A 21,322-nucleotide genomic window follows, 5' to 3' on the forward strand; every position below is an offset into this window, starting at 1 on the left:
AGCCCCTCAAGTATTGGAAGACTGCTATCATGTCACCCCTGGTCCTTATCCTCACTAGACTAACCATGCTCAGTTCCTGCAACCGCTCCTCGTATGTTTTAGTTTCCAGTCCCCTTATCATCCTGGTTGTTCTCTTCTGCACTTTCTCTAGAGCAGTGTTTCCCAACCTTGGCAACTTGAAGATAACTGGACTTCAACTCCCAGAATTCCCCAGCCAGCAAACACTGCTCTAGAGGTTCAATGTCTTTTTTTGTAGTGTGGTGACCAAAACTGGATGCAGAACTCTAGTTGTGGTCTAACTAGGGCTTTATAGGTATTACTACCTCCCTATTCTGCGATTGTATCCTTCTGTTAATGCAATTTAGGATTGCAAAGATAATAATAATAATAATAATAATAATAATAATAATAATAATAATAATAATAGTATCTTCTTAAAGACCTCCAGTGTTGGGAGCATTCACACTTTCCAGAGGCAAGCTGTCCCACTGGTTAATTGTTCTCACTTTCAGGAAATTTCTTGGTTTCGGGTTGCTTTCTTCTCTCTTTGACTAATTTCCATCTGTTGCTTCTTGTCCTACCATCAGGTGCTTTGGAGAATAGCTTGACCCTCCCTCTTCTTTGTAGCACCACCTGAGATGCTATCATGTCATCTCTAGTCCTTCTTTTCATCAGACGAGATGCCCAGTTCCTTCAACTGTTCTTCATGGGGTTTAGGTTTCAGCTTCTGGGAGAATCTCTTCCCCCAAAGAGAGAGAGAGAGAGAGGGAGGAATGGGGAGAAAGAGAGGAAATGAGAGAGAAAGAGAAAATGAGAGAGGGAAAGAGAGAGAGAAAATGAGAGAAAGAGAGAAATGGGGGAAGAGAAAATGAGAGGGAGAGAGAGGGAGGAGAGAGAAAATGAAAGAAAATGAGAGAGAGAAAATGAGAGGGGGGGAGAAAATGAAAGAGGGGAGAGAGAAGGAAGGAGAGAGAAAATGATAGAGGGAAAGAGAGAAAATGACAGAGAAAAAGAGAGGGAGAGAGAAAATGATAGAGGGAGAGGAAGAGAGAGAAAATGAAAGAATGAGAGACAGAAAAAGACAGGGAGAGATAATGAGAGGAGAGAGCAAGAGAGAGGTGGGGGGGGGAGAGAAAATGAAAGAAAATGAGAGAAAGAAAAAGAGAAATAGAGAAAATGAAAGGCAGAGGGAGAGAGAGAAAATGAAAGAGAGAGAGAGAGAAAATGTGTGTGTGTGAGAGAGTGAGAGAGAGAGAGATAGCACAAAGGCAGCTGTGAGGTCAAAACAAGAGCAACAACCTGCCTCAGTCACTCTAAGGGTGGCCGAGGGACTTTGCCCAGCCATGGTCTGCGTTGGTGGAAATACCTGAGTCATTTTCATAGATATTTTACCTTCTTGCCTCATGCAGAAAGCCGTTGATTGAGGTGACTCGAGGGCGGAAAAGAGAAAAACTTGTTTTTCCAGCCGGGAGGCTGAAAGCAGGAACAGAGACCAAGTTCCTAGCCCTCTTTAATACCTATCCCCATAAGAGGTTTCACCATTTTAAGAAGCCAGAATTTCGGGTTTAATGAGTGGAGTCAATACCTGTGGCATACGGAACGAGTGAGAAGACAGTTGGGTGGGTGGGTGGGGTGGAAATGTGGCTTTTGTGGAAGAACAGCGTCAGGTCATCTTGGACGCAAGGTTTCATCTCTCTTGGAAGGCGTCTCACCCCTGGCTTTTGCCTGTGTGTTTGTTTCTTTTTTTAGGTTAATTAAAAACGTGGTTCGCACTTTCAAGTACTTCTACGGCCTGAGGTTTGAAGTGAAGGGTCTGGAGCACTTCGAGATCGAAGGTCCCTGTGTCATCATTTCCAACCACCAGAGCATCCTGGACATGATAGGTAGGGGTTTGGGGCTCCAGGGGTCACAGTGGGAGGCATGCCTACTCTTTGGGGGTTGAGGGCTCCAATCAGTCGCAGACGGAGGAGCTACTTGTCTTATACGGCCACTGAAAAGGTGTCAGTCACAAAGAATTGTGGGACAACTTGGTACGGTCAATTCATTGCCTCGCCACGAGAGAACTCATTGCAAGATAATCTATTCAATTATTTTAAATAAATAAAAATTATATTATTATTATTATTATTATTATTATTATTATTATTATTATTATTATTATTATTTATTAGATTTGTATGCCGCCCCTCTCCGCAGGCTCAGGGCGGCTCACAACAATAACAAAGACAATGTAAGAACAAATCTAATAATTAAAAAAACCCCTATTATTAAAAGCAAGCATACACACAAACATACCATGTATAAACTGTATAGGCCCGGGGGAGATGTCTCAGTTCCCCCATGCCTGATGGCAAAGATGGGTCTTAAGAACTTTACGAAAGGCAAGGAGGGTGGGGGCAGTTCTAATCTCCGGGGGGAGCTCCGGGGGGAGCTGGTTCCAGAGGGTCAGGGCCGCCACAGAGAAGGCTCTTCTCCTGGGTCCCGCCAAACGACATTTGCCATTCACATTTCTTTCTGTCCCTCCTTTAGCATCGTTTCTCCAACGATTCTATTCCACTGTTTATTTGATATTAGTGTAACTCTTGTCCTGCAATGAGTTGTGTAATGTCCCAGACGCCTGTAGAGGGCAGCAGAGAGAGGAAGCAGGTTAAAGTCTCATTGGTTAGAAGCCTTAGCAACTAAATCTTATTGGTTAGCTGTCATTCTGTTAGAAGTATAAATTGGAAAGATACCTCAGGAATTTTGCTCATTCTACCCATTGCTTCTCAATAAACATAACTTCAGTTATGGCATCCAAGTGGTCTTAGATCTCAACAAGTTGGCCATGGCAACTTGGGTTGACTTGGCCACAACAAATTGGCATTGGTGAATTGTCACAGACCCAAGAATTGTACGTGTTAATGTACAGGTTCATTTCCAATTAAGATTTATTGCATACACCTAAACCACAAGAATCTAGTCAACTAACCATCAGCATTAATTGGTGTTAGGTCAACGGAATTCAGCAGAGGTGGACCTGGATTGCTTGTGGTGATGTAAGCACTCCAGACTAATTGCTCACTTGACTCTGCCTCTTTTTCTGCAGACGCATTCCCATTTCAGGGCCTTTGATTGAGATTTAAGGGGAAGGGAAAAGCTGAAAACAGGATCTTCACACCCAGTCTCAGTCTTCTTGAGATAGCTTAATCAAGATAGAGGTCACATGTAGCCATTGTACAGGGTGCGTTCCAAAAGTAATGCATTTTTTTTGTTTTTAATTTATTGAACAGATTTGCACAAACACTTAAAATTCTTCAAAGCACTGTCCTTGGGCCTCTACACATTTTTTTCCAGTGACTCTGCCATGACCGGTACGCGCCTTGGAAGACATCTTCGGAGACCTCTCTCAAGGTCTTTGTCACGGCTGATTGGATCTCTTCTATGGATGAAAAATTTGCCTGGCCACAACACGCTACAAGTCCACGAGTTCCTGGCCAAACACCAGGTGCCTATGCTGCCCCACCCCCCTATAGTCCTGATGTCGCCCCAGCAGACTTCTTTTTGTTTCCAGCCCTGAAAGGAACCCATTTTTCATCCATAAAAGAGATCCAATCAGCCGTGACGAAGACCTTGTGAGAGGTCCCTGGAGACGCCTTCCAGGGTGCGTACTGGTCATGGCAGAGTCTCTGGAAAAAATGTGTAGAGGCCCAAGGACAGTTCTTTGAAGAATTTTTGTACAGATCTTTTCAATAAATTACTTTTTAAAAAAAAACAATTGCATTACTTTTGGAACGCACCCTGTATAAGAGGTATATTTCACAGGTGGGTTCCTCCTGGTTTGGACCGGTTCTATGGAACTGGTAGTAACTTGGCGGCCTGGGTCACTGGAACTGACAGGGACCCGGGCCTGCCATGCCCCTGAACCATCTCTCTCGGTGACGCTATAGCACTGTATTTTTTAGCGCTGTATTTTTAGCACTGCATATGTGCATGCATCCGTGCGTCGCATCAGGAAGCAAACTGGCAGTTAGGAAAATTACAACCCAACCCTGTTATATTTGCACAATGTACTAAACTTGGTTAGATAAAATCTGTCTGGCTGCCTGTCTCTCTTCTGACTCATTATGCAACTCTTGTATGTTTGGAATAATAATAATAATATTTACACTTCATTGCACACAAATCAGTCAGATAACTTAGACTGGATTTTTCATGATTATTATTTACACCAACAAACAAAGAAGAAAAACAACTCTTTGACTAACACCATCACATTTGCTGTAAAATTTGCAAATAAGATTTGCATCTACATATTAAAATCCCTTATATCGGTTTGAAGATCTAAGTTTTGAAGGGAATCACTGTTAAAAATTGAGTCATTATGGTTAATAACTGTGAACAGTTGTGACTCAGGTTATAAATTAGAATCCAGGATAAAAGATAATTTCTGCCTAAGGTTAAAAAAACAAAAACAGGGTACAGTATTACAGTATTATCATATGGTAGAATCTTTGGATGTGGTAGGAGCCTGTTTTGTAAGATTATAATCCAGAAATGGCTTCTAATTAATTCCAGACTGGTGTTTCAGATGGGACAGTACGTCTGACATGGAAAAAGTTTGCTGTTTTTCTATGAAAGAGACAGGAAGCTCCCACCAGAAACACAGAATCCTTGCCACTTCCTTGCCCCTTGTTTCTTTGTTTGTTTGTTTTATTTAATTGGATTCATATGCCACCCCTCTCCATATTCTATCAATAGTAATTTATTTCCTAGCCGCCTTCTATGCACTCTTTATTAAGTATTTAATTTCCTAAAGATCTTTATTTCCATATACAGTGATACCTCATCTTACAAACGCCTCGTCATACAAACTTTTCGAGATACAAACCCAGGGTTTAAGATTTTTTTGCCTCTTCTTACAAACTATTTTCACCTTACAAACCCAAGCCGCTGCCACTGGGTTCCCCCGTCTCTGGACTTCTGTTGCCAGCGAAGCGCCCGTTTTTGTGCTGCTGGGATTCCCCTGAGGCTCCCCTCCATGGGAAACCCCACCTCCGGACTTCCGTGTTTTTGTGATGCTGCAAGGGAATCCCAGCAGCGCAAAAACGAGCACTTCGCTGGCAACGGAAGTCCGGAGGTGGGGTATCCCAGCAAGGGGAGCCTCAGTGAAATCGCAGCATCGCAAAAACACAGAGGTCCGGAGGTGGGGTTTCGAGGACTTCGGTGTTTTTGCGATGCTGCGATTTCACTGATGCTCCCTTCGCTGGGAAACCCCAGCTCCGGACTTCTGTTGCCAGCGAAGCGCTCATTTTTGCGCTGCTGGGATTCCCCTGCTGGGATTCCCCTGCAGCATCGCAAAAACACAGAAGTCCGGAGGTGAGGTTTCCCATGGAGGGGAGCCTCAGGGGAATCCCAGCAGTGCAAAAATGGGCGTTTCGACTGACAAAAGGGGTGAATTTTGGGCTTGCACGCATTAATCGCTTTTCCATTGATTGCTATGGGAAACATTGTTTTGTCTTACAAACTTTTCACCTTAAGAACCTCGTCCCGGAACCAATTAAGTTTGTAAGACAAGGTATCACTGTATCTATTACACCCATATTCTACCAAATTTGTAATATCAATAAAGGAAAAAATGAATTGCTTTCGTCATATTTTAATTTAAACTTTCTTTCCTTCTCTTGAACCAATCGTAAAAAGAATTCCAGATTTTATAATAAACGGAGTCTTCTTTATTTTTTAATTTAAGAGTTAACGCGTCTGCTTCTGCGCAATCCATAATCTTTTTGAAGATCAGCGAGTCATCTGGCAAGTTAGGCTTCAACGCTAACAAAATAAGGATGTGTTTAGGTCGTTTCCATCTTTATCTAACCAACAGCCCTTCGAGGCGGACTGAAGTCAGGGTTCCCCAGCTCAAACAGGATGTTTCTCTGGCCGGTCTCCCCCCCCCCCCCAATCTCTGAAGCAGCTTTTCACACCTCTTCCTCCTGCTTTTTTTGCAAAGTCTTCGGAGAGGGGCGGCATACAATCTAATAAATTATTATTATTAATTATTAAATTATTATTATTATTTGAAGGGCTGATGGAAATCCTCCCGGAGCGCTGCGTCCAAATTGCCAAGAAGGAGTTGTTGTACATGGGACCGGTGGGTCTGGTCATCTATCTGGGTGGGATCATCTTCATCAACCGGAAGAGCACCGACACTGCCAAATCCGTGATGTCCGGAGTCGGTCATGCCATGACCAGCAATAACGTGAGTGAGCAGCTGGCCTGGTCCCTTTGGAAGGAGATCTCGGCCACTGAACTTGTATGCTAGACGAGGCAAAACAAGACTGGCTGTCAGTTATTGTAGAGAACCGTGTCTTTGTTTCGACACAGGGTTTTCAAAGGCAATATTTGCAACTCTTGCCTCAAATCAGGAGGTTGTGAGTTCGATTCTAGATAGAGGCAGATATTTTTCTCTCTGGGCAGAATGAGAAGATATCTGCTGAACAAAACTCTGCATTGGCGACAGGGAAGGGCATCCAGCCATTAATACACTGGGCTCCGTTCAGTTGCCCGGACTCCACACCTTGCAAGGGATTATGGGGTGGTTAAAAGGAGATGATGTTTGTGAAGCTGCCGTTGCTTTACAGATAGGTCTCGACTAACACCAGTTCATTTAATGACCGTTTGAAGTCACAGTGGCAGAGAAAAGAGTGAGTTATGATCATTTTTCATGCTTATCACCGTTGCCACATTCCCATGGTCACTTGATCCAAATTCAGACACCTGGCAACTGAGTTACATCTACGATGGCTGCAGTGTCACGAGGTCACCTAATCCCCTTTTGTGAGTTTCTGCTAAGTGTCAATGGGGAAGCCAGATTCTCTTGACAACCAGGTTAATTTAACAATGGGAGGATTTAACAAACTTGGCGAGAAAAATCGCAAAATGGGGCAAAACTCATTTAACAACTATGTCACTTAGCAGCTGAAATTTTGGGCTCAATTGTAAGTCAAAGACTGACTGTGTTTGCTGGACAATTACAAGCTTGTTGAAAGGGAGACAACCAGGTAATCTCAGAAACGGGAAAATGAAACCATTCTGGAAAGGGCAAATAGTTTCCACAAGTGTCATGCCCCCATTGGAGTCTGAATTTGAGATGGAAGAAAAACAGCTGATAGAGAGCAAGAGAGTGGCTCCGTTGGCTGTGGGAGAAACTGGGGCAGGGCAAAATCAGACTGGGCAGAGCAGGGGAGAAGGTTCAGATGAAGGCCAAGGCCCACCCCCTCCTCATTCTAGGGCACACAGGGAAGAACCCAGAAAAAAAGCAACGTGGGTTGTGTGGCTTACAGAGAAGGAAAGGGACCCAATTCCCTTCACAAGGCACACCCGGGGGATGGAGTTTAAAGGAGAGGCAGTTGGGAGGGAGTTTTGTTGGGAACAAATGCTGAACTCATCTAGCATTGAGAGTGGGGCCTGCATTTCTGGCATTCCTCCTGACTGAATTGTTGTCATGCTTCTATGTGCTTTTCTTGTCTTGCTGGAATTATTGCCACGAATTCTCCACTCTGGGACTCATTATCTTGCCCTGTTGGAATGATTGATTTGCAGTCATTCTACTTACAGCATTTGGACTGGAGTATCTGCAGCCAAAAGCTGTTGCACGTTTGCGGGAGAGCTTTTCTTCAGGCTGGAAAGAAAATGGGATGTTGGAGGCAAAGTTGGTGCCAATAAAGGGACTCATACTGGTTCTCTGGCTGTGTTGCCTTGGTGCCACAGTTTGGGTCATCACAACAACACTGCCAAGGGTTAAGGTATTCCAGTAATCTGGGTTTGTGTGAACCCAACCATCTTCTATAATGATTTATTGAAGAGATCTTCCTTCACAATGGGGAAAAAGATGGACTTAGCATTGCAAAGGTATCTCGAAGGGATCTCCTGCATGGTTTTCATGAAGAACCTCAGTAATCCACTCACTGCTTTGTCCCAATAAGGCTGCAGATTCTAAGCAGGAGAAGTTAATATGATCCCGCTGTATAGAGTGCTGGTGAGACCACATTTGGAATACTGTGTTCAGTTCTGGAGACCTCACCTACAAAAAAGATTTGGATCAAATTGAACAGGTCCAAAGATGGGCTACAAAAATGGTGGAAGGTCTTAAGCATAAAACGTATCAGGAAAGACTTCATGAACTCAATGTGTATGGTCTGGAGGACAGAAGGAAAAGGGGGGACATGATCTAAACGTTTAAATATCTTAAAGCGTTAAATAAGCTTCAGGAGGGAAGTGTTTTTAATAGGAAAGTAAACACAAGAACAAGGGGGCACAATCTGAGGTTAGTTGGGGGAAAGATCAGAAGTAACATGAGAAAATATTATTTTCCTGAAAGAGTAGTAGATTCTTGGAACAAACTTCCAGCAGACGTGGTTGGTAAATCCACAGTAACTGAATTTAAACATGCCTGGGATAAACATATATCCATCCTAAGATAAAATACAGGAAATAGTATAAGGGCAGAGTAGATGGACTATGAGGTCTTTTTCTGCCGCCGGAGGTGCTGGAGGAGCGGGGGCGGCCGCGGCTCCTTGCGCGGCCTTGGAAAAGGGTGCGCGGGGGGTGTTTTGGGGCACGGGGCCACGCACCTTAGAATGTACACTGCCCCCAAAGCCAGCAGATCGGACTTTCAGGGCCCACCCATCACCCTGCATTCACACAAACAGTTTCCTTACATGCACAGGCTGATGAAAAAGCTGCCTCGCCCCACCCTTGCGTGCAGGAGGAGAAATGCCTTGCATTTGCAATGCTTTGGCCCCTCTAAAGATGCCTAGAGTTGTTTCCAGCTAAACTTAATAGTGAACGGAATCAGGCAGCTGACCAACTGGCGGAAGGCCAACTTGGAGGAAGCTGCGCCCAGGCTGGTTAGCAGCTTCCACGTGCCTTTCCAGGCCTTTGGTCTGGTCTGATCTGTGCCAGGGTACCATCTATTCCTGCCCTGTGCTCCCTAAAAATATTTGGAAATGTTCCAGTCCAAATAACTTCAAAGAGAAAGCTGGTATTTGAATGACACTTTGCAAACAGTTCAAGGGAAAATGCAGCCATTTTTTCTTTCCTAATCAGCTCAAACCCCAACAAGGCTACTTCAGTAAGAAGTATAGCAAGTATCTATTCACTCTAATTTAATTTCTATGAAAAAAAAATTGCCGAAAGATCAGTGGGTTCATATTATTATTATTATTATTATTATTATTATTATTATTATTATTATTCATTGGATTTGTATTGGTGCGGCACTCTGGATCACACTGGGATGAACCCACAACTGCGGGTAGGTGAAAAAAAATGCCCCAGCCAGCAAACCATAGAAACATAGAAACGTAGAAGACTGACGGCAGAAAAAGACCTCATGGTCCATCTAGTCTGCCCTTATACTATTTCCTGTATTTTATCTTACAATGGATATATGTTTATCCCAGGCATGTTTAAATTCAGTTACTGTGGATTTACCAACCACGTCTGCTGGAAGATTGTTCCAAGGATCTACTACTGCAACCGTTTATTGACAAAAGGAGTTGTCACACCTCTATTCTTTTTCAGTTCTTCAGCCTCATTCCCCCCCCCCCCCCCCTTGGGATAATATTCCCTGTAGCTGATAATGGTATTTCTGTCTGGAATGATTGTGTTTATACAATGCAATGAGGCACTTCACCAGTTTAGTGTGTTAGAGCCGGAAATAACATTAACACGGAAATTATTGCCATTAAGGATCAGATCTGTTTGCCTTTAGCTGCACTTTATGTTTTGCTTTTATAGAAACATAGAAACATTGAAGACTGATGGCAGAAAAAGACCTCATGGTCCATCTAGTCTGCCCTTATACTATTTCCTGGTTTTTTTCTTAGGATGGATATATGTTTATCCCAAGCATGTTTAAATTCAGTTACTGTGGATTTACCAACCACGTCTGCAGGAAGTTTGTTCCAAGGATCTACTACTCTATCAGTAAAATAATATTTTCTCATGTTGCTTTTGATCTTTCCCCAAACTAACTTCAGATTGTGTCCCCTTGTTCTTGTGTTCACTTTCCTATTAAAAATACTTCCCTCCTGAACCTTATTTAATCCTTTAACATATTTAAATGTTTTGATCATGTCCCCCCTTTTTCTTCTGTCCTCCAGACTATACAGATTGAGTTCATTAAGTCTTTTCTGATACGTTTTATGCTTAAGACCTTCCACCATTCTTGTAGCCCGTCTTTGGACCCGTTCAATTTTGTCAATATCTTTTTGTAGGTGAGGTCTCCAGCACTGAACACAGTACTCCAAATGTGGTCTCACCAGCGCTCTATATAAGGGGATCACAATCTCCCTCTTCCTGCTTGTTATACCTCTAGCTATGCAGCCAAGCATCCTACTTGCTTTTCCTACCGCCCGACCACACTGCTCACCCATTTTGAGACTGTCAGAAATCACTACCCCTAAATCCTTCTCTTCTGAAGTTTTTGCTAACACAGAACTGCCAATGCAATACTCAGATTGAGGATTCCTTTTCCCCAACCAGAAGTGCATTTTTCCGAACTTCTGGTTTATCTGATGCGGGATTGTTTTTGCCTCTGCGGCTTAGAGAAACTTTCCCAAGGCCGAAAATCAGCTGGCACACAAGAACATAAGAACTTAAGAAGAGTCCTGCTGAATGGGGCCAAAGCCCCTCGAGTCCAGCATTCTGTGTCCCACAGTGGTCCATGGGGATCTTGAGCAGAAAGAGAAGGCAAGACCCTCCCTTTCCCTTGACCCCCAACAAATGGTACTCAAGGGAATCTTGCCTGCCTCAACCAACATAGAGGCGGCACTTGGACATCCGTTTCAGTAACCACCGATGCCCTTGCCCTCCATGAATCTGTCTAATCCTGCCTGACAGCTGTCACGACCTCTTCTGGATATGAATTCCATAAACCAAAGACCCTCTGGGTGAAGAAATATTTCCCTTTATTTGTCCTCGCTTTCTTACCTATGAGCTTTAGGGAGGGCCCCCTCGTCCTAGTATTGTGTGATAGAGAAAATAATCTTTCTCTATCCACCTTTTCTATCTTGTGTATGATTTTATACATCTCGATCGAGTCATCGCTTAAACGCCATCTTTCAAGGCTGAAGAGACCGAGGCGTTGCAACCTGGTTTCGCCAAGGGAGGGGCTCCATTTCCTTGATCATACTTGTTGCCCTTTTTTGCACCTTTTCCAGTTCCAGTCTATCCTTCTTGAGGTGCGGTGACCAGACCTGTACACAGGATTCCAAGTGTGGTCTCACCATCGATTTGCACAGAAGCAATATAACACTTGTTGACTTTATCCCACATGCCTGCTGGAACTGACAAAGGGCAAAGTCTACTGTGCTCTCCCATATGGCTCTGGGTACCACCTCTGGCACGTGTGAGCTGGTTCCAGAGAGCCGGGGGCCACCACAGAGAAGGCTCTTCCCCTGGGACCCGCCAAACAACATTGTTTAGTCGACGGGTCCCGGAGTAGGCCAACTCTGTGGGACCTAATTGGTCGCTGGGATTCGTGCGGCAGAAGGCGGTCCCAGAGATATTCTGGTCCGGTTATTAATCTAATGCTACCTCCTTGATCTACTTCTGTCATCTGGGTTTCCTCAATCCCCCATCCCCCCCCCCGCAATTTCTTTTCCTGTACCCGACATGCATTTATGGCAGTCGCAACATCACATGATCACCATTTGTGTATTTGTATTTGTATTTATTAGATTTGTATGCTGCCCCTCTCCGAAGACTCGGGGCGGCTAACAACAATATAAAAAGAAAATGTAAACAAATCTAATATTAAAACAATCTAAAAAACCCCAATTTAAAGAACCACTCATACATACAAGCATACCAAGTATAAATTCTATAAGCCTAGGAGGAAGCGAAATTTCAATTCCCCCATGCCTGACGACAGAGGTGGGTTTTAAGGAGCTTGCGAAAGGCAAGGAGGGTGGGGGCAACTCTGATATCTGGGGGGAAACTGGTTCCAGAGGGCTGGGGCCGCCACAGAGAAGGCTCTTCCCCTGGGTCCCGCCAAACGACATTGTTTAGTCGACAGGACCCGGAGAAGGCCAACTCTGTGGGACCTAACCGGTCGCTGGGATTAGTACGGCAGAAGGCGGTCCCGGAGACCGCCCACATCGATTCGTGCGGCAGAAGGCGGTCCCGGAGATATTCTGGTCCGATGCCATGAAGGGCTTTATAGGTCATAACCAACACTTTGAATTGTGACCGGAAATTGATCTGCAACCAATGCAGACTGCGGAGTGTTGGAGTGACATGGGCATACCTGGGGTAGCCCATGATTGCTCTTGCAGCTGCATTCTGCACAATCTGAAGTTTCCGAACACTTTTCAGTGGTAGCCCCATGTAGAGAGCGTTACAGTAGTCGAGCCTCGAGGTGATGAGGGCATGAGTGACTGTGAGCAGTGAGTCCCGGTCCAGATAGGGCCGCAACTGGTGCACCAGGCGAACCTGGGCAAACGCCCCCCTCGCCACAGCTGACCTGCACAACCATTTTTTGGGGGAACAGCTGGATTCTCTTAATGACCACTTGATTCACTTAACAACAGTGCAAACCAGTTGTAAAATTAGGCATGATTCATTTAAACACTGGTTGCTTAGCATTCTTAAGTTTCCATCCCAGTTTTGGTCAGACATCAAGGATTAGCTGAAAGTATTTTATGACATTGGTTAGATACTAATAGTACATAAAGATATACAGTACATACATATACATACATATCCTGGAACATTATGTTATCAATTAAATCTTTCCAAGAAATGTGACCCAAATAACCTCCTTGGTGTCAGCAAAATATAAAATGTGGTTTTATTACATAGCATTTAGAAAGCTGTTATATTCGTGGCTTGGATTTGTGCCAGCTACCAAGATGCAACTCCTTTTATTAAAACACCTAGTGTGTGCAAGGTTAGTCTTTTGCAATAAAAACTGGATTTATTTATTTTATTTATTTATTGGATTTGTATGCCGCCCCTCTCCGTGGACTCGGGGCGGCTAACAACAGTGATAAAAACAATATGTAGCAATCCAATAATAAAGCAACTAAAAACCCTTATTATAAAAACCAGACATACATACTGACATACCATGCATAAACTGTAGAGGCCCAGGGGGAAAGAACATCTCATTTCCCCCATGTCTCACGGTAGAGGTGGGTTTCAAGGAGCATACGAAAGGTGAGGAGGGTGGGGGTAGTTCTGATCTCTGGAGGGAGTTGGTTCAGCCGGGGCCGCCACAGAGAAGGCTCTTCCTCTGGGTCCCGCCAAATGACATTGTTTAGTTTACAGGACCCGGAGAAGGCCCACTCTGTGGGACCTAACCGGTCGCTGGGATTAGTACGGCAGAAGGCGGTCCCGGAGACCGCCCACATCGATTCGTGCGGCAGAAGGCGGTCCCAGAGACCGCCTACTTTCTCAGTTCTATGCCTATTCTATGGCAGATGTATATATAAAGAGACATAATGAACTATCATTACTTATTAAGTCATCGTACTTTAATATACTAAAGTCAGAATATCCGAAGTTAAATTTTCCTGGGCTAGCTAAATGAAATTGGGAGCAGTTTGACAAAAGTACCTTCCCCATAGCCGTTGAAGTTCACACATCTTTTAAGTTGCCAAAGTTTGTAAAACATAAGCTCCACAGGAGTGGTTTAAGTTAATTCTGAATAGTTTATTTATTTATTTATTTATTTATTTTGTCCAATACATAATACACATGGAAGAGAATAGATATGTAATAATATAAATAAAGAAAAGAATAGAAGAAAAGATATAAAAGTATAGGTGAACATGTTTGAAAGGAAGAAAAGATAAAGGAGATAAATGTCCCACCCACTACAAATTCCCCACCCTGAACCACTCAACCATCTACATGACAAACCGAGTAATATTGTCCAACAGTTCACTGATGGTGACCCTTTAGTTCGTTGTTAAGTGCGAGTATAGCTCTGGGATAAAAACTATTCAGGAAACGTGTGGTCCGAGTTCTAGTTGTTCTGTATCTTCTGCCAGAAGGCAACAGTTCAAAAAGATTGTAAGCAGGATGAGAAGAGTCTTTGAGAATGGTATGCACCTTCCTAGAACAGCGAGATGTGAAGATGTCATCCAGGGCGGGTAACTGGAGCCCAATGATGTTCTGGGCAGTTTTAATAATTCCCTGTAGAGCTTTTTTGTTCGCTACAGAGCTGCTCCCATACCAAGCTAGAATGCCGAATGTCAGGACACTCTCAATGGTGCTGCGATAGTAGGACAACAGTAGATGCTGAGATAAATTTATCTTCCTGAGCATTACACAGATCCTCAATGGAAGGCAGGTTGTCAGTAATTGTTTTTTTCTGCAGTTCTGATTATGCTCTGAAGTCTTCGTCTGTCTTATTGGGTTGCAGAGTGAACCAAATAGTTTAGAGGTGCAGTTGACAGACTCAATGATTCCTCTGTAGAACTGGATCAGCAGCTCCTTGGGCAGTTTGAGCTTCCTGAATCGGTGTGGAAAGAACATTCTTTGTTGTGCTTTTTTGATGACGTTTTTGATGTTAGGTGTCCATTTTAGGTCTTGAGATATGATAGAACCTAGAAATTTGAAGGTTTCTGCTGTTGATACTGTGTTGTCTAGTATTGTGAGAGGTGGTAGGATGGGAAGGTTTCTTCTAAAGTCTACCACCATTTTACGGTTTTTGAGTGTGCTCAGTTCTAGATTGTTCCAGTCACAACACAATGTTAGTTGTTTAACCTCCCATCTGTATGTGGATTCATCATTGTCTTGAATGAGTCCGATCACTGTTGTATCATCTGCAAACTTCAGTAGTTTAACTTTAAACTTTAATTTCAGTAATTCATCATTCATCACTAGAATATTACTAGTTCTAGTGATGAACACTAGAACTTGGTGACCTCCTGGTTTTTAGCCTTGTGCCTCCACACTCCTGCACCAAACTGGCTGTTGCCCATTCAAATGCACTACAGTGATACCTCGTCTTACAAACGGCTCGTCATACAAACTTTTCGAGATACAAACCCGGGGTTTAAGATTTTTTTGCCTCTTCTTACAAACTATTTTCACCTTACAAACTCACTGCCGCCACTGGGATGCCCCACCTCCGGACTTCCGGTGCCAGCGAAGCCCCCGTTTTTGTGCTTGGACGGAAGTGGGGTTTCCCAGCGAGGGGAGCCTCAGTGAAATTGCAGCATCGCAAAAACACAGAGGTCTGGAGGTGGGGTTCCGAGGACTTCGGTGTTTTTGCGATGCTGCGATTTCACTGATGCTCCCTTCGCTGGGAAACCCCACCTCCGGACTTCCGTTGCCTGCTGGGATTCCCCTGCAGCATTGCAAAAACACAGAAGTCCGGAGGTGGGGTTTCCTATGGAGGGGAACCTCAGCAGTGCAAAAACGGGTGCTTCGGCTGGCAAAAGGGGTGAATTTTGGTCTTGCACTCATTAATTGCTTTTCCATTGATTCCTATGGTAAACATTGTTTCGTCTTACAAACTTTTCACCTTAAGAACCTCGTCCCGGAACCAATTAAGTTTGTAAGACAAGGTATCACTGTATTTTGGTTCTTCAAGGTTAGGTTCATTTTTTCCCTTGATTAAAAGTCTGCTAAATAGTAGAATTTGGTGCCAGGCTGATTTGCACCTGACACTAAACTGGCAGGAATGGCCAAGACCCCAGAAGACAAGCTCAGGATCCCCAAAAATATTGACCAACCTGAATAATGGGCCCTAATCCAATACATCGAATTTCATTGTGGAGAAAAGCAAAGCTTTACATTTAGCTAAGAACAACCAAAGCTATGAGTACAGATTAGGAGAAACCTGGCTCAAAAATGGTAACTGTGAGAGGGACCTTGGAGTCTTAGTGCACGATCCTTTGAATATGAGTCAGCAATGTGCAGCCGCCGCCCAAAAAGATAATACAATCCTGGGTTGTATAAACAGAGGCATAGAATCAAGATCAGGTGAAGTAGTACTGTTGCTTTATGAAACCCTAGTAAGGCCACACCTAGAAAACTGCAGCCAATTCCGGTCACCATACGACAAAAAAGATGTTGAACCTTTGGAAAAAATTCAGAAAAGAGCCACTAAGATGATCAAAAGCCTGGAGAACTTTTTTCCTTCGACGATGTTTCGCTTCCCATCCCTGGAGCTTCTTCAGCTCTGACTGGATGGTGAAGAGTGGAAGGATTTATATTCCTTGCAGACAGCTGGTCCTTTGTATCCTTTTAGAATGCATCTATTCAAAGGGTGTTCAGAATAATAATAATTTAATAATAATAATAATAGTAATAATAATAATAATAATAAATTTTTAATAATAATAATAATTATTATTATTTAATAATAATAATGATTTATTTTTATTATTATTATTATTATTATTATTATTATTATTATTATTATTATTATTATTATTATTATTATTATGTCAGTACAACACAACAAATGAGATCACTATGCTGGATTTTGTATTTCATCACCAGTCGGGCGCTTCCCAAGCACCTAGGACTGCGTGATGTAGTGGTGAATTATGTTTGCCGATCCCAGTAAAGTGGCCTTTTGCAATTGACAGATGGAGATTTTGTCAATTCCGATGGTTTTCAAATGTCCGCTGAGATCCTTTGGTACTGCGCCCAGCGTGCCAAGTACCACTGGGACCACTTTCACGGGCTTATGCCAGAGTCGTTGCAGCTCGATTTTTAGATCTTCATATTTCACTAATTTCTCCAGCTGCTTCTCCTCAATTCTGCTGTCTCCTGGGATTGCGATGTCGATGATCCATGCTTTCTTTTTCTCCATGATCACAATGTCTGGTGTGTTATGCTTCAGAATTCGGTCAGTCTGAAGTCGGAAGTCCCACAGTAGTTTTGCTTGCTCATTTTCGACCACTTTTTCGGGCTTATGATCCCACCAGTTCTTTGCCACTGGTAAATGGTAATTCCGGCACAAGTTCCAGTGGATCATCTGTGCCACAGCATCATGTCGATGCTTGTAGTCAGTCTGTGCGATCTTTTTGCAGCAGCTGAGTATGTGATCGATTGTTTCATCTGTTTCTTTACAGAGTCTGCACTTTGGATCGTCTGTTGATTTTTCAATTCTGGCTTTGACAGCATTTATTCTAATGGCCTGTTCTTGTGCCGCCAGTTTTAATCCTTCTGTCTCCTTTTTGAGTGTTCCACTTGTTGTTGTTGTTGTTGTTGTTATTATTATTATTATTATTATTATTACTATTATTATTATTATTATTATTATTATTATTATTATTTATTAGATTTGTATGCCGCCCCGTCTGAAGACTCGGGGAGGCTCACAACAACAATAAACAATGCAGTACAAATCCAATAATTAAATCTATAGCTAAAAGCCCACTATCATTAAAAACAGTCGATACTACCCAATCATAACCACACATAAATCTTACTAGCCAACAAGGGGATACATCAATTTCCCCATGCCTGGCGACATAGATAGGTCTTCAGAATATCTCAACTCCCCCATGCCTGACGGTATACATGAGTCTTGAGTAGTTTACAAAATACAGGGAGGGTGGGGGCGATTCGAATCTTCGGGGGGTGATGATTCCAGAAGGCCGGGGCCGCCACAGAGAAGGCTCTTCCCCTGGGTCCTGCCAGACGACATTGTTTAGTCGACGGGCCCTGGAGAAGGCCGACTCTGTGGGACCTAATCGGCCGCTGGGATTCGTAGGGCAGAAGGCGGTCCCATAGGTATCCCAAATTATATAGCTAAAAAGCTGGATGAGGAATTTTGCGAATTGAAGTCTTAAAGTCGCCAAAGTTGGAGACCCCTGGTTAAGAGTGAATGGGTGCCAAAGCGCATGCACACACACAAACACAAACACACACACACACTGGATACTATAGTCTGTCTTTCTTTTTTGCTTGCAGCTCAAGATCTGGATCTACCCAGAGGGAACAAGGAACATGAACGGGGACCTTCTGCCCTTCAAGAAGGGCGCTTTCCATCTCGCCATACAGACTCAGGTGAGGCGATGCTTCTTTTGCAGAGGGACTTTCCCTTCCCGTGGATTGAAATGGGATTCTTTTATAACTCGGGGTTATTTCTATCCTGCCTTTTAATTTTTTTAAAAAAATAAATAAAGTCAAGTCGGTGTTCTGTCGGGCTCTCTGGTACAATCCTCCCAAAAATGTACAGGTACAAATTTCAGACACACACACACACACGTTTGAAAATTCAAAACAATATTCTTTATAATGAAAAGTCACTTAAACCAAGCCCTCTTTTGGTATAGCAAAGTGCACTGGTCTCCAACCAAACTGGTAATTGGTACAAGTCCCTTATCAGTTCTGTGATACTTAGCTTGCAGCTGTGAGGCAATTCACACTCCTTCTTCTTTCACAAAGTGAAACACACTTTGCTCTGGTTTAGTTTCAAAGCGGGGGAAAATCAGCACATAAAAGGTCAAAGTCAGTAAAGCAGTCACGAAACACAACGGTCAGATAATCCTCCACAATGGCCAAACCCACAGGCTGCTATTTATAGCAGCCTCACTAATTACCACAACCCCACCCAACCACAGGTGGCCTCATTTTCTTTGATAATAATCTCTCAGTTGTTGTTGCCTATGCATCGCTCTCTGCATGCGTGGCTGTATCATTAACTCTTGTTCCGAATCCAAGGAGGAGCTAGAGAATTGATCTCCTTCTGAGCTGTCTGCCACACTCTCCTCCTCCCTGTCACTCATGTCTTCTTGGTCAGAGGAGCCTTCATCAGCAGATTCCACTGGGAAAACAGGCCTGCAGCATGTGGATGTCTCCCACACATCCACAGTCCTTGGGGCAGGAGCTGGACCAGAGCGAACCACAACAGTCGGCAAACATTACATAGCATGGGCAATCCTCGAGTTAACTGTTTGTTCGGTGACCATTCGAAGTTGCAACTGCACCGAACGAAGGCACTTAATGGTCATTTTTAGAGCCGCAGTGGCGCAGTGGTCAGAGTGCAGTACTGCAGGCTCCTTCTGCTGACTGCCGGCTGGCTGCAATTTGGCAGTTTAAATCTCACCAGGCCCAAGGAGTCCTTCTGAGGTTGGTAAAATGAGGACTGAGAATGTTAGGAGCAAGGGGCTGACTCTGTTAACTGCTTTTTTTACATACACGCAGCGAGGTTCAAACTTTTCAACAGTTTTAACGTTCAACTCAACATCATGTTATGTTATGTAATGGTGACCTTTGCCCATTCTTGTTCAACTTTTTCCCTGATGCAAGTGACTTTCCAGTCACTTTCCCTTTTGGTTGACTTCCTTCCACAGCTCCCAAAGTTCCTCTTTTGTGCAGAAATTTCTCCTTTTTTTGAATAAAACACCGTGGTAAGACAGGCCTTAACATTCGAGCTTCAATCGTGACAGAAAGAAGTTTTCATTATTTTTTTTAAATGTTATTTCGTGTAAAAAAAAAAGGAAGTCTAAAAGTCACCCTGTGTTAGGACTTTGTCTATAACTGTTGGGTTGGCAATATATATTGCCATATATCTGCCAACTAACTTCAATATATCTGAAGTTAGTTGGGGGAAAGATCAAAAGCAACATGAGAAAATATTATTTTACTGAAAGAGTAGTAGATCCTTGGAACAAACTTCCAGCAGACGTGGTTGATAAATCCACAGTAACTGAATTTAAACATGCCTGGGATAAACATATATCCATCCTAAGATAAAATACAGAAAAAAGTATAAGGGCAGACTAGATGGATCATGAGGTCTTTTTCTGCCGTCAGTCTTGTTTCTATATTGGCTGCAGGTGTTGCAGATTACCACAAGAGGGAGCTATTTCTCTTTGTCTGGCTACTCACTGTTAATGGCTACTCACTGTTAGGTTAGCTCTGCAATCTCCCTGTATCATAGTTATGTATATCAGCTAAAATGTGTTTAGGCTTAATATTTTTGTTTGCTGGTTATGACAAAGGCAACTGGTAAGAAAGACTATGCACTTGGTAATATTTGGATTGTTTTTCTGACTTATTAGGTGCATGACTTTCTAAATATGTTATTTCTCAAAGTAAACTTTAATTCAAGTTAGTATATTTGTCGGTGGCTGAGTAGTTATTCACAACTAATCTCAATCTAAACGTTTCTGTGTGGGTACAACCTTGGTAAACAAGGATTACTCTCCTCATATATTAACACCATGGGAATAAAAAAATGAGGATCATTGCAAATTTAAGAACTTCCAGATTTTTTGCCCCAAAGGTGTTTTCTTTCAAGAAGCAACTGGATTTTCTGGTTTTTCTTTGAAGACATTTTGCTTCTCATCCAAAGACGCTTCTTCAGCTCTGACTAGACGGTGTGTGGCGAATGGAAGAATCTGACCAGCTGTCAGCCAGAACTGAAGAAGCTCCTTGGATGAGAAGCAAAACTTCTTCAAAGAAAAACCAGAAAGTCCAGTTGCTTCTTAGGAAAAAGAAATGCACCTTTGGGACAACCATGACCTGGATGGCTGGGAATTTCCATAGACATTCCAGGTTTTTGCTAACATTTTTTTATTATTATTATCTGCCCTTTGTAGGTTCCAATAATTCCTGTGGTCTATTCCTCGTTTTCCTCATTTTACAACCCAAAAAAGAAGATGTTTACATCAGGTAGGATAATGCATAGCTTGGAGTGTTTTTCTGTTTCTCTTCACTGTCCTTGGAGACCCAAATTCTCCTGTGTGGCTAAAAGAAATCCAGGTTTTTGGTTTTGTGAGCCAATTCTCTCCCTGCGGATATGCGCAGGATCAGAGCAGCGACCCTTCCTTCCTGCTTGCTTGATGGAGCTTTTCAAGAAACAAATCAGATTTCTTGACTAGCAGAAAAAAACCTGTGAGAGATCAGGCGGTCTGTTTCCCACCGTCCTAATTTCACCGGCTTTTAGCCAATTCTCTGTCCTCTATTTCTTTGGAAGTTCCCCCAGTCTAAGCAATAAAGTGGGGGCTCTGTAACACCTTCCAGGCAAGCAGCTCATCAACAAGAGGGTCTGCGACTCTGTCACCACTGCCAACTTATTGCGTACAATTCACCTCGTACAATTCATCGCTGGACAAGAGTTTACCCTAACACAGAAGAAACAGTGGAATAGAATCATTAAAGCAAGGTTGTTAAATTCAAGGCCTATGGGACAGATCCAGCCCGCAGAGCCGTCCTGGTCTACCCAATGAGAAGATCAGGCCAGTTGACCACGTCCATCCAGTTGATCACATGCACCCAGTTGACCATGTCCATCCAGTTGATCACATGAACCCAGTTGATCACAACCATCCAGTTGATCACATGCACCCAATTGGACACACCCATC

The 21,322-nt window shown here is 43.2% G+C and overlaps 1 protein-coding gene across 1 annotated transcript in view; it reads left to right on the plus strand.

Moving 5' to 3' along the window:
* AGPAT2 (1-acylglycerol-3-phosphate O-acyltransferase 2) overlaps positions 1–21,322 on the plus strand; it is a 49,676-nt gene that overhangs the window by 24,893 nt on the left and 3,461 nt on the right. Inside the window, exons 2-5 of the mRNA XM_070758909.1 lie at positions 1,750–1,883; positions 6,057–6,232; positions 17,920–18,015; positions 20,556–20,628. Of these exons, the coding sequence (XP_070615010.1) occupies positions 1,750–1,883; positions 6,057–6,232; positions 17,920–18,015; positions 20,556–20,628 (479 nt within the window). The remainder of the gene's footprint in view (positions 1–1,749; positions 1,884–6,056; positions 6,233–17,919; positions 18,016–20,555; positions 20,629–21,322) is intronic.

The sequence above is a fragment of the Erythrolamprus reginae genome, chromosome 8 (assembly GCF_031021105.1).
Source record: "Erythrolamprus reginae isolate rEryReg1 chromosome 8, rEryReg1.hap1, whole genome shotgun sequence".
NCBI classification, from domain to species: Eukaryota; Metazoa; Chordata; class Lepidosauria; order Squamata; family Dipsadidae; genus Erythrolamprus; species Erythrolamprus reginae.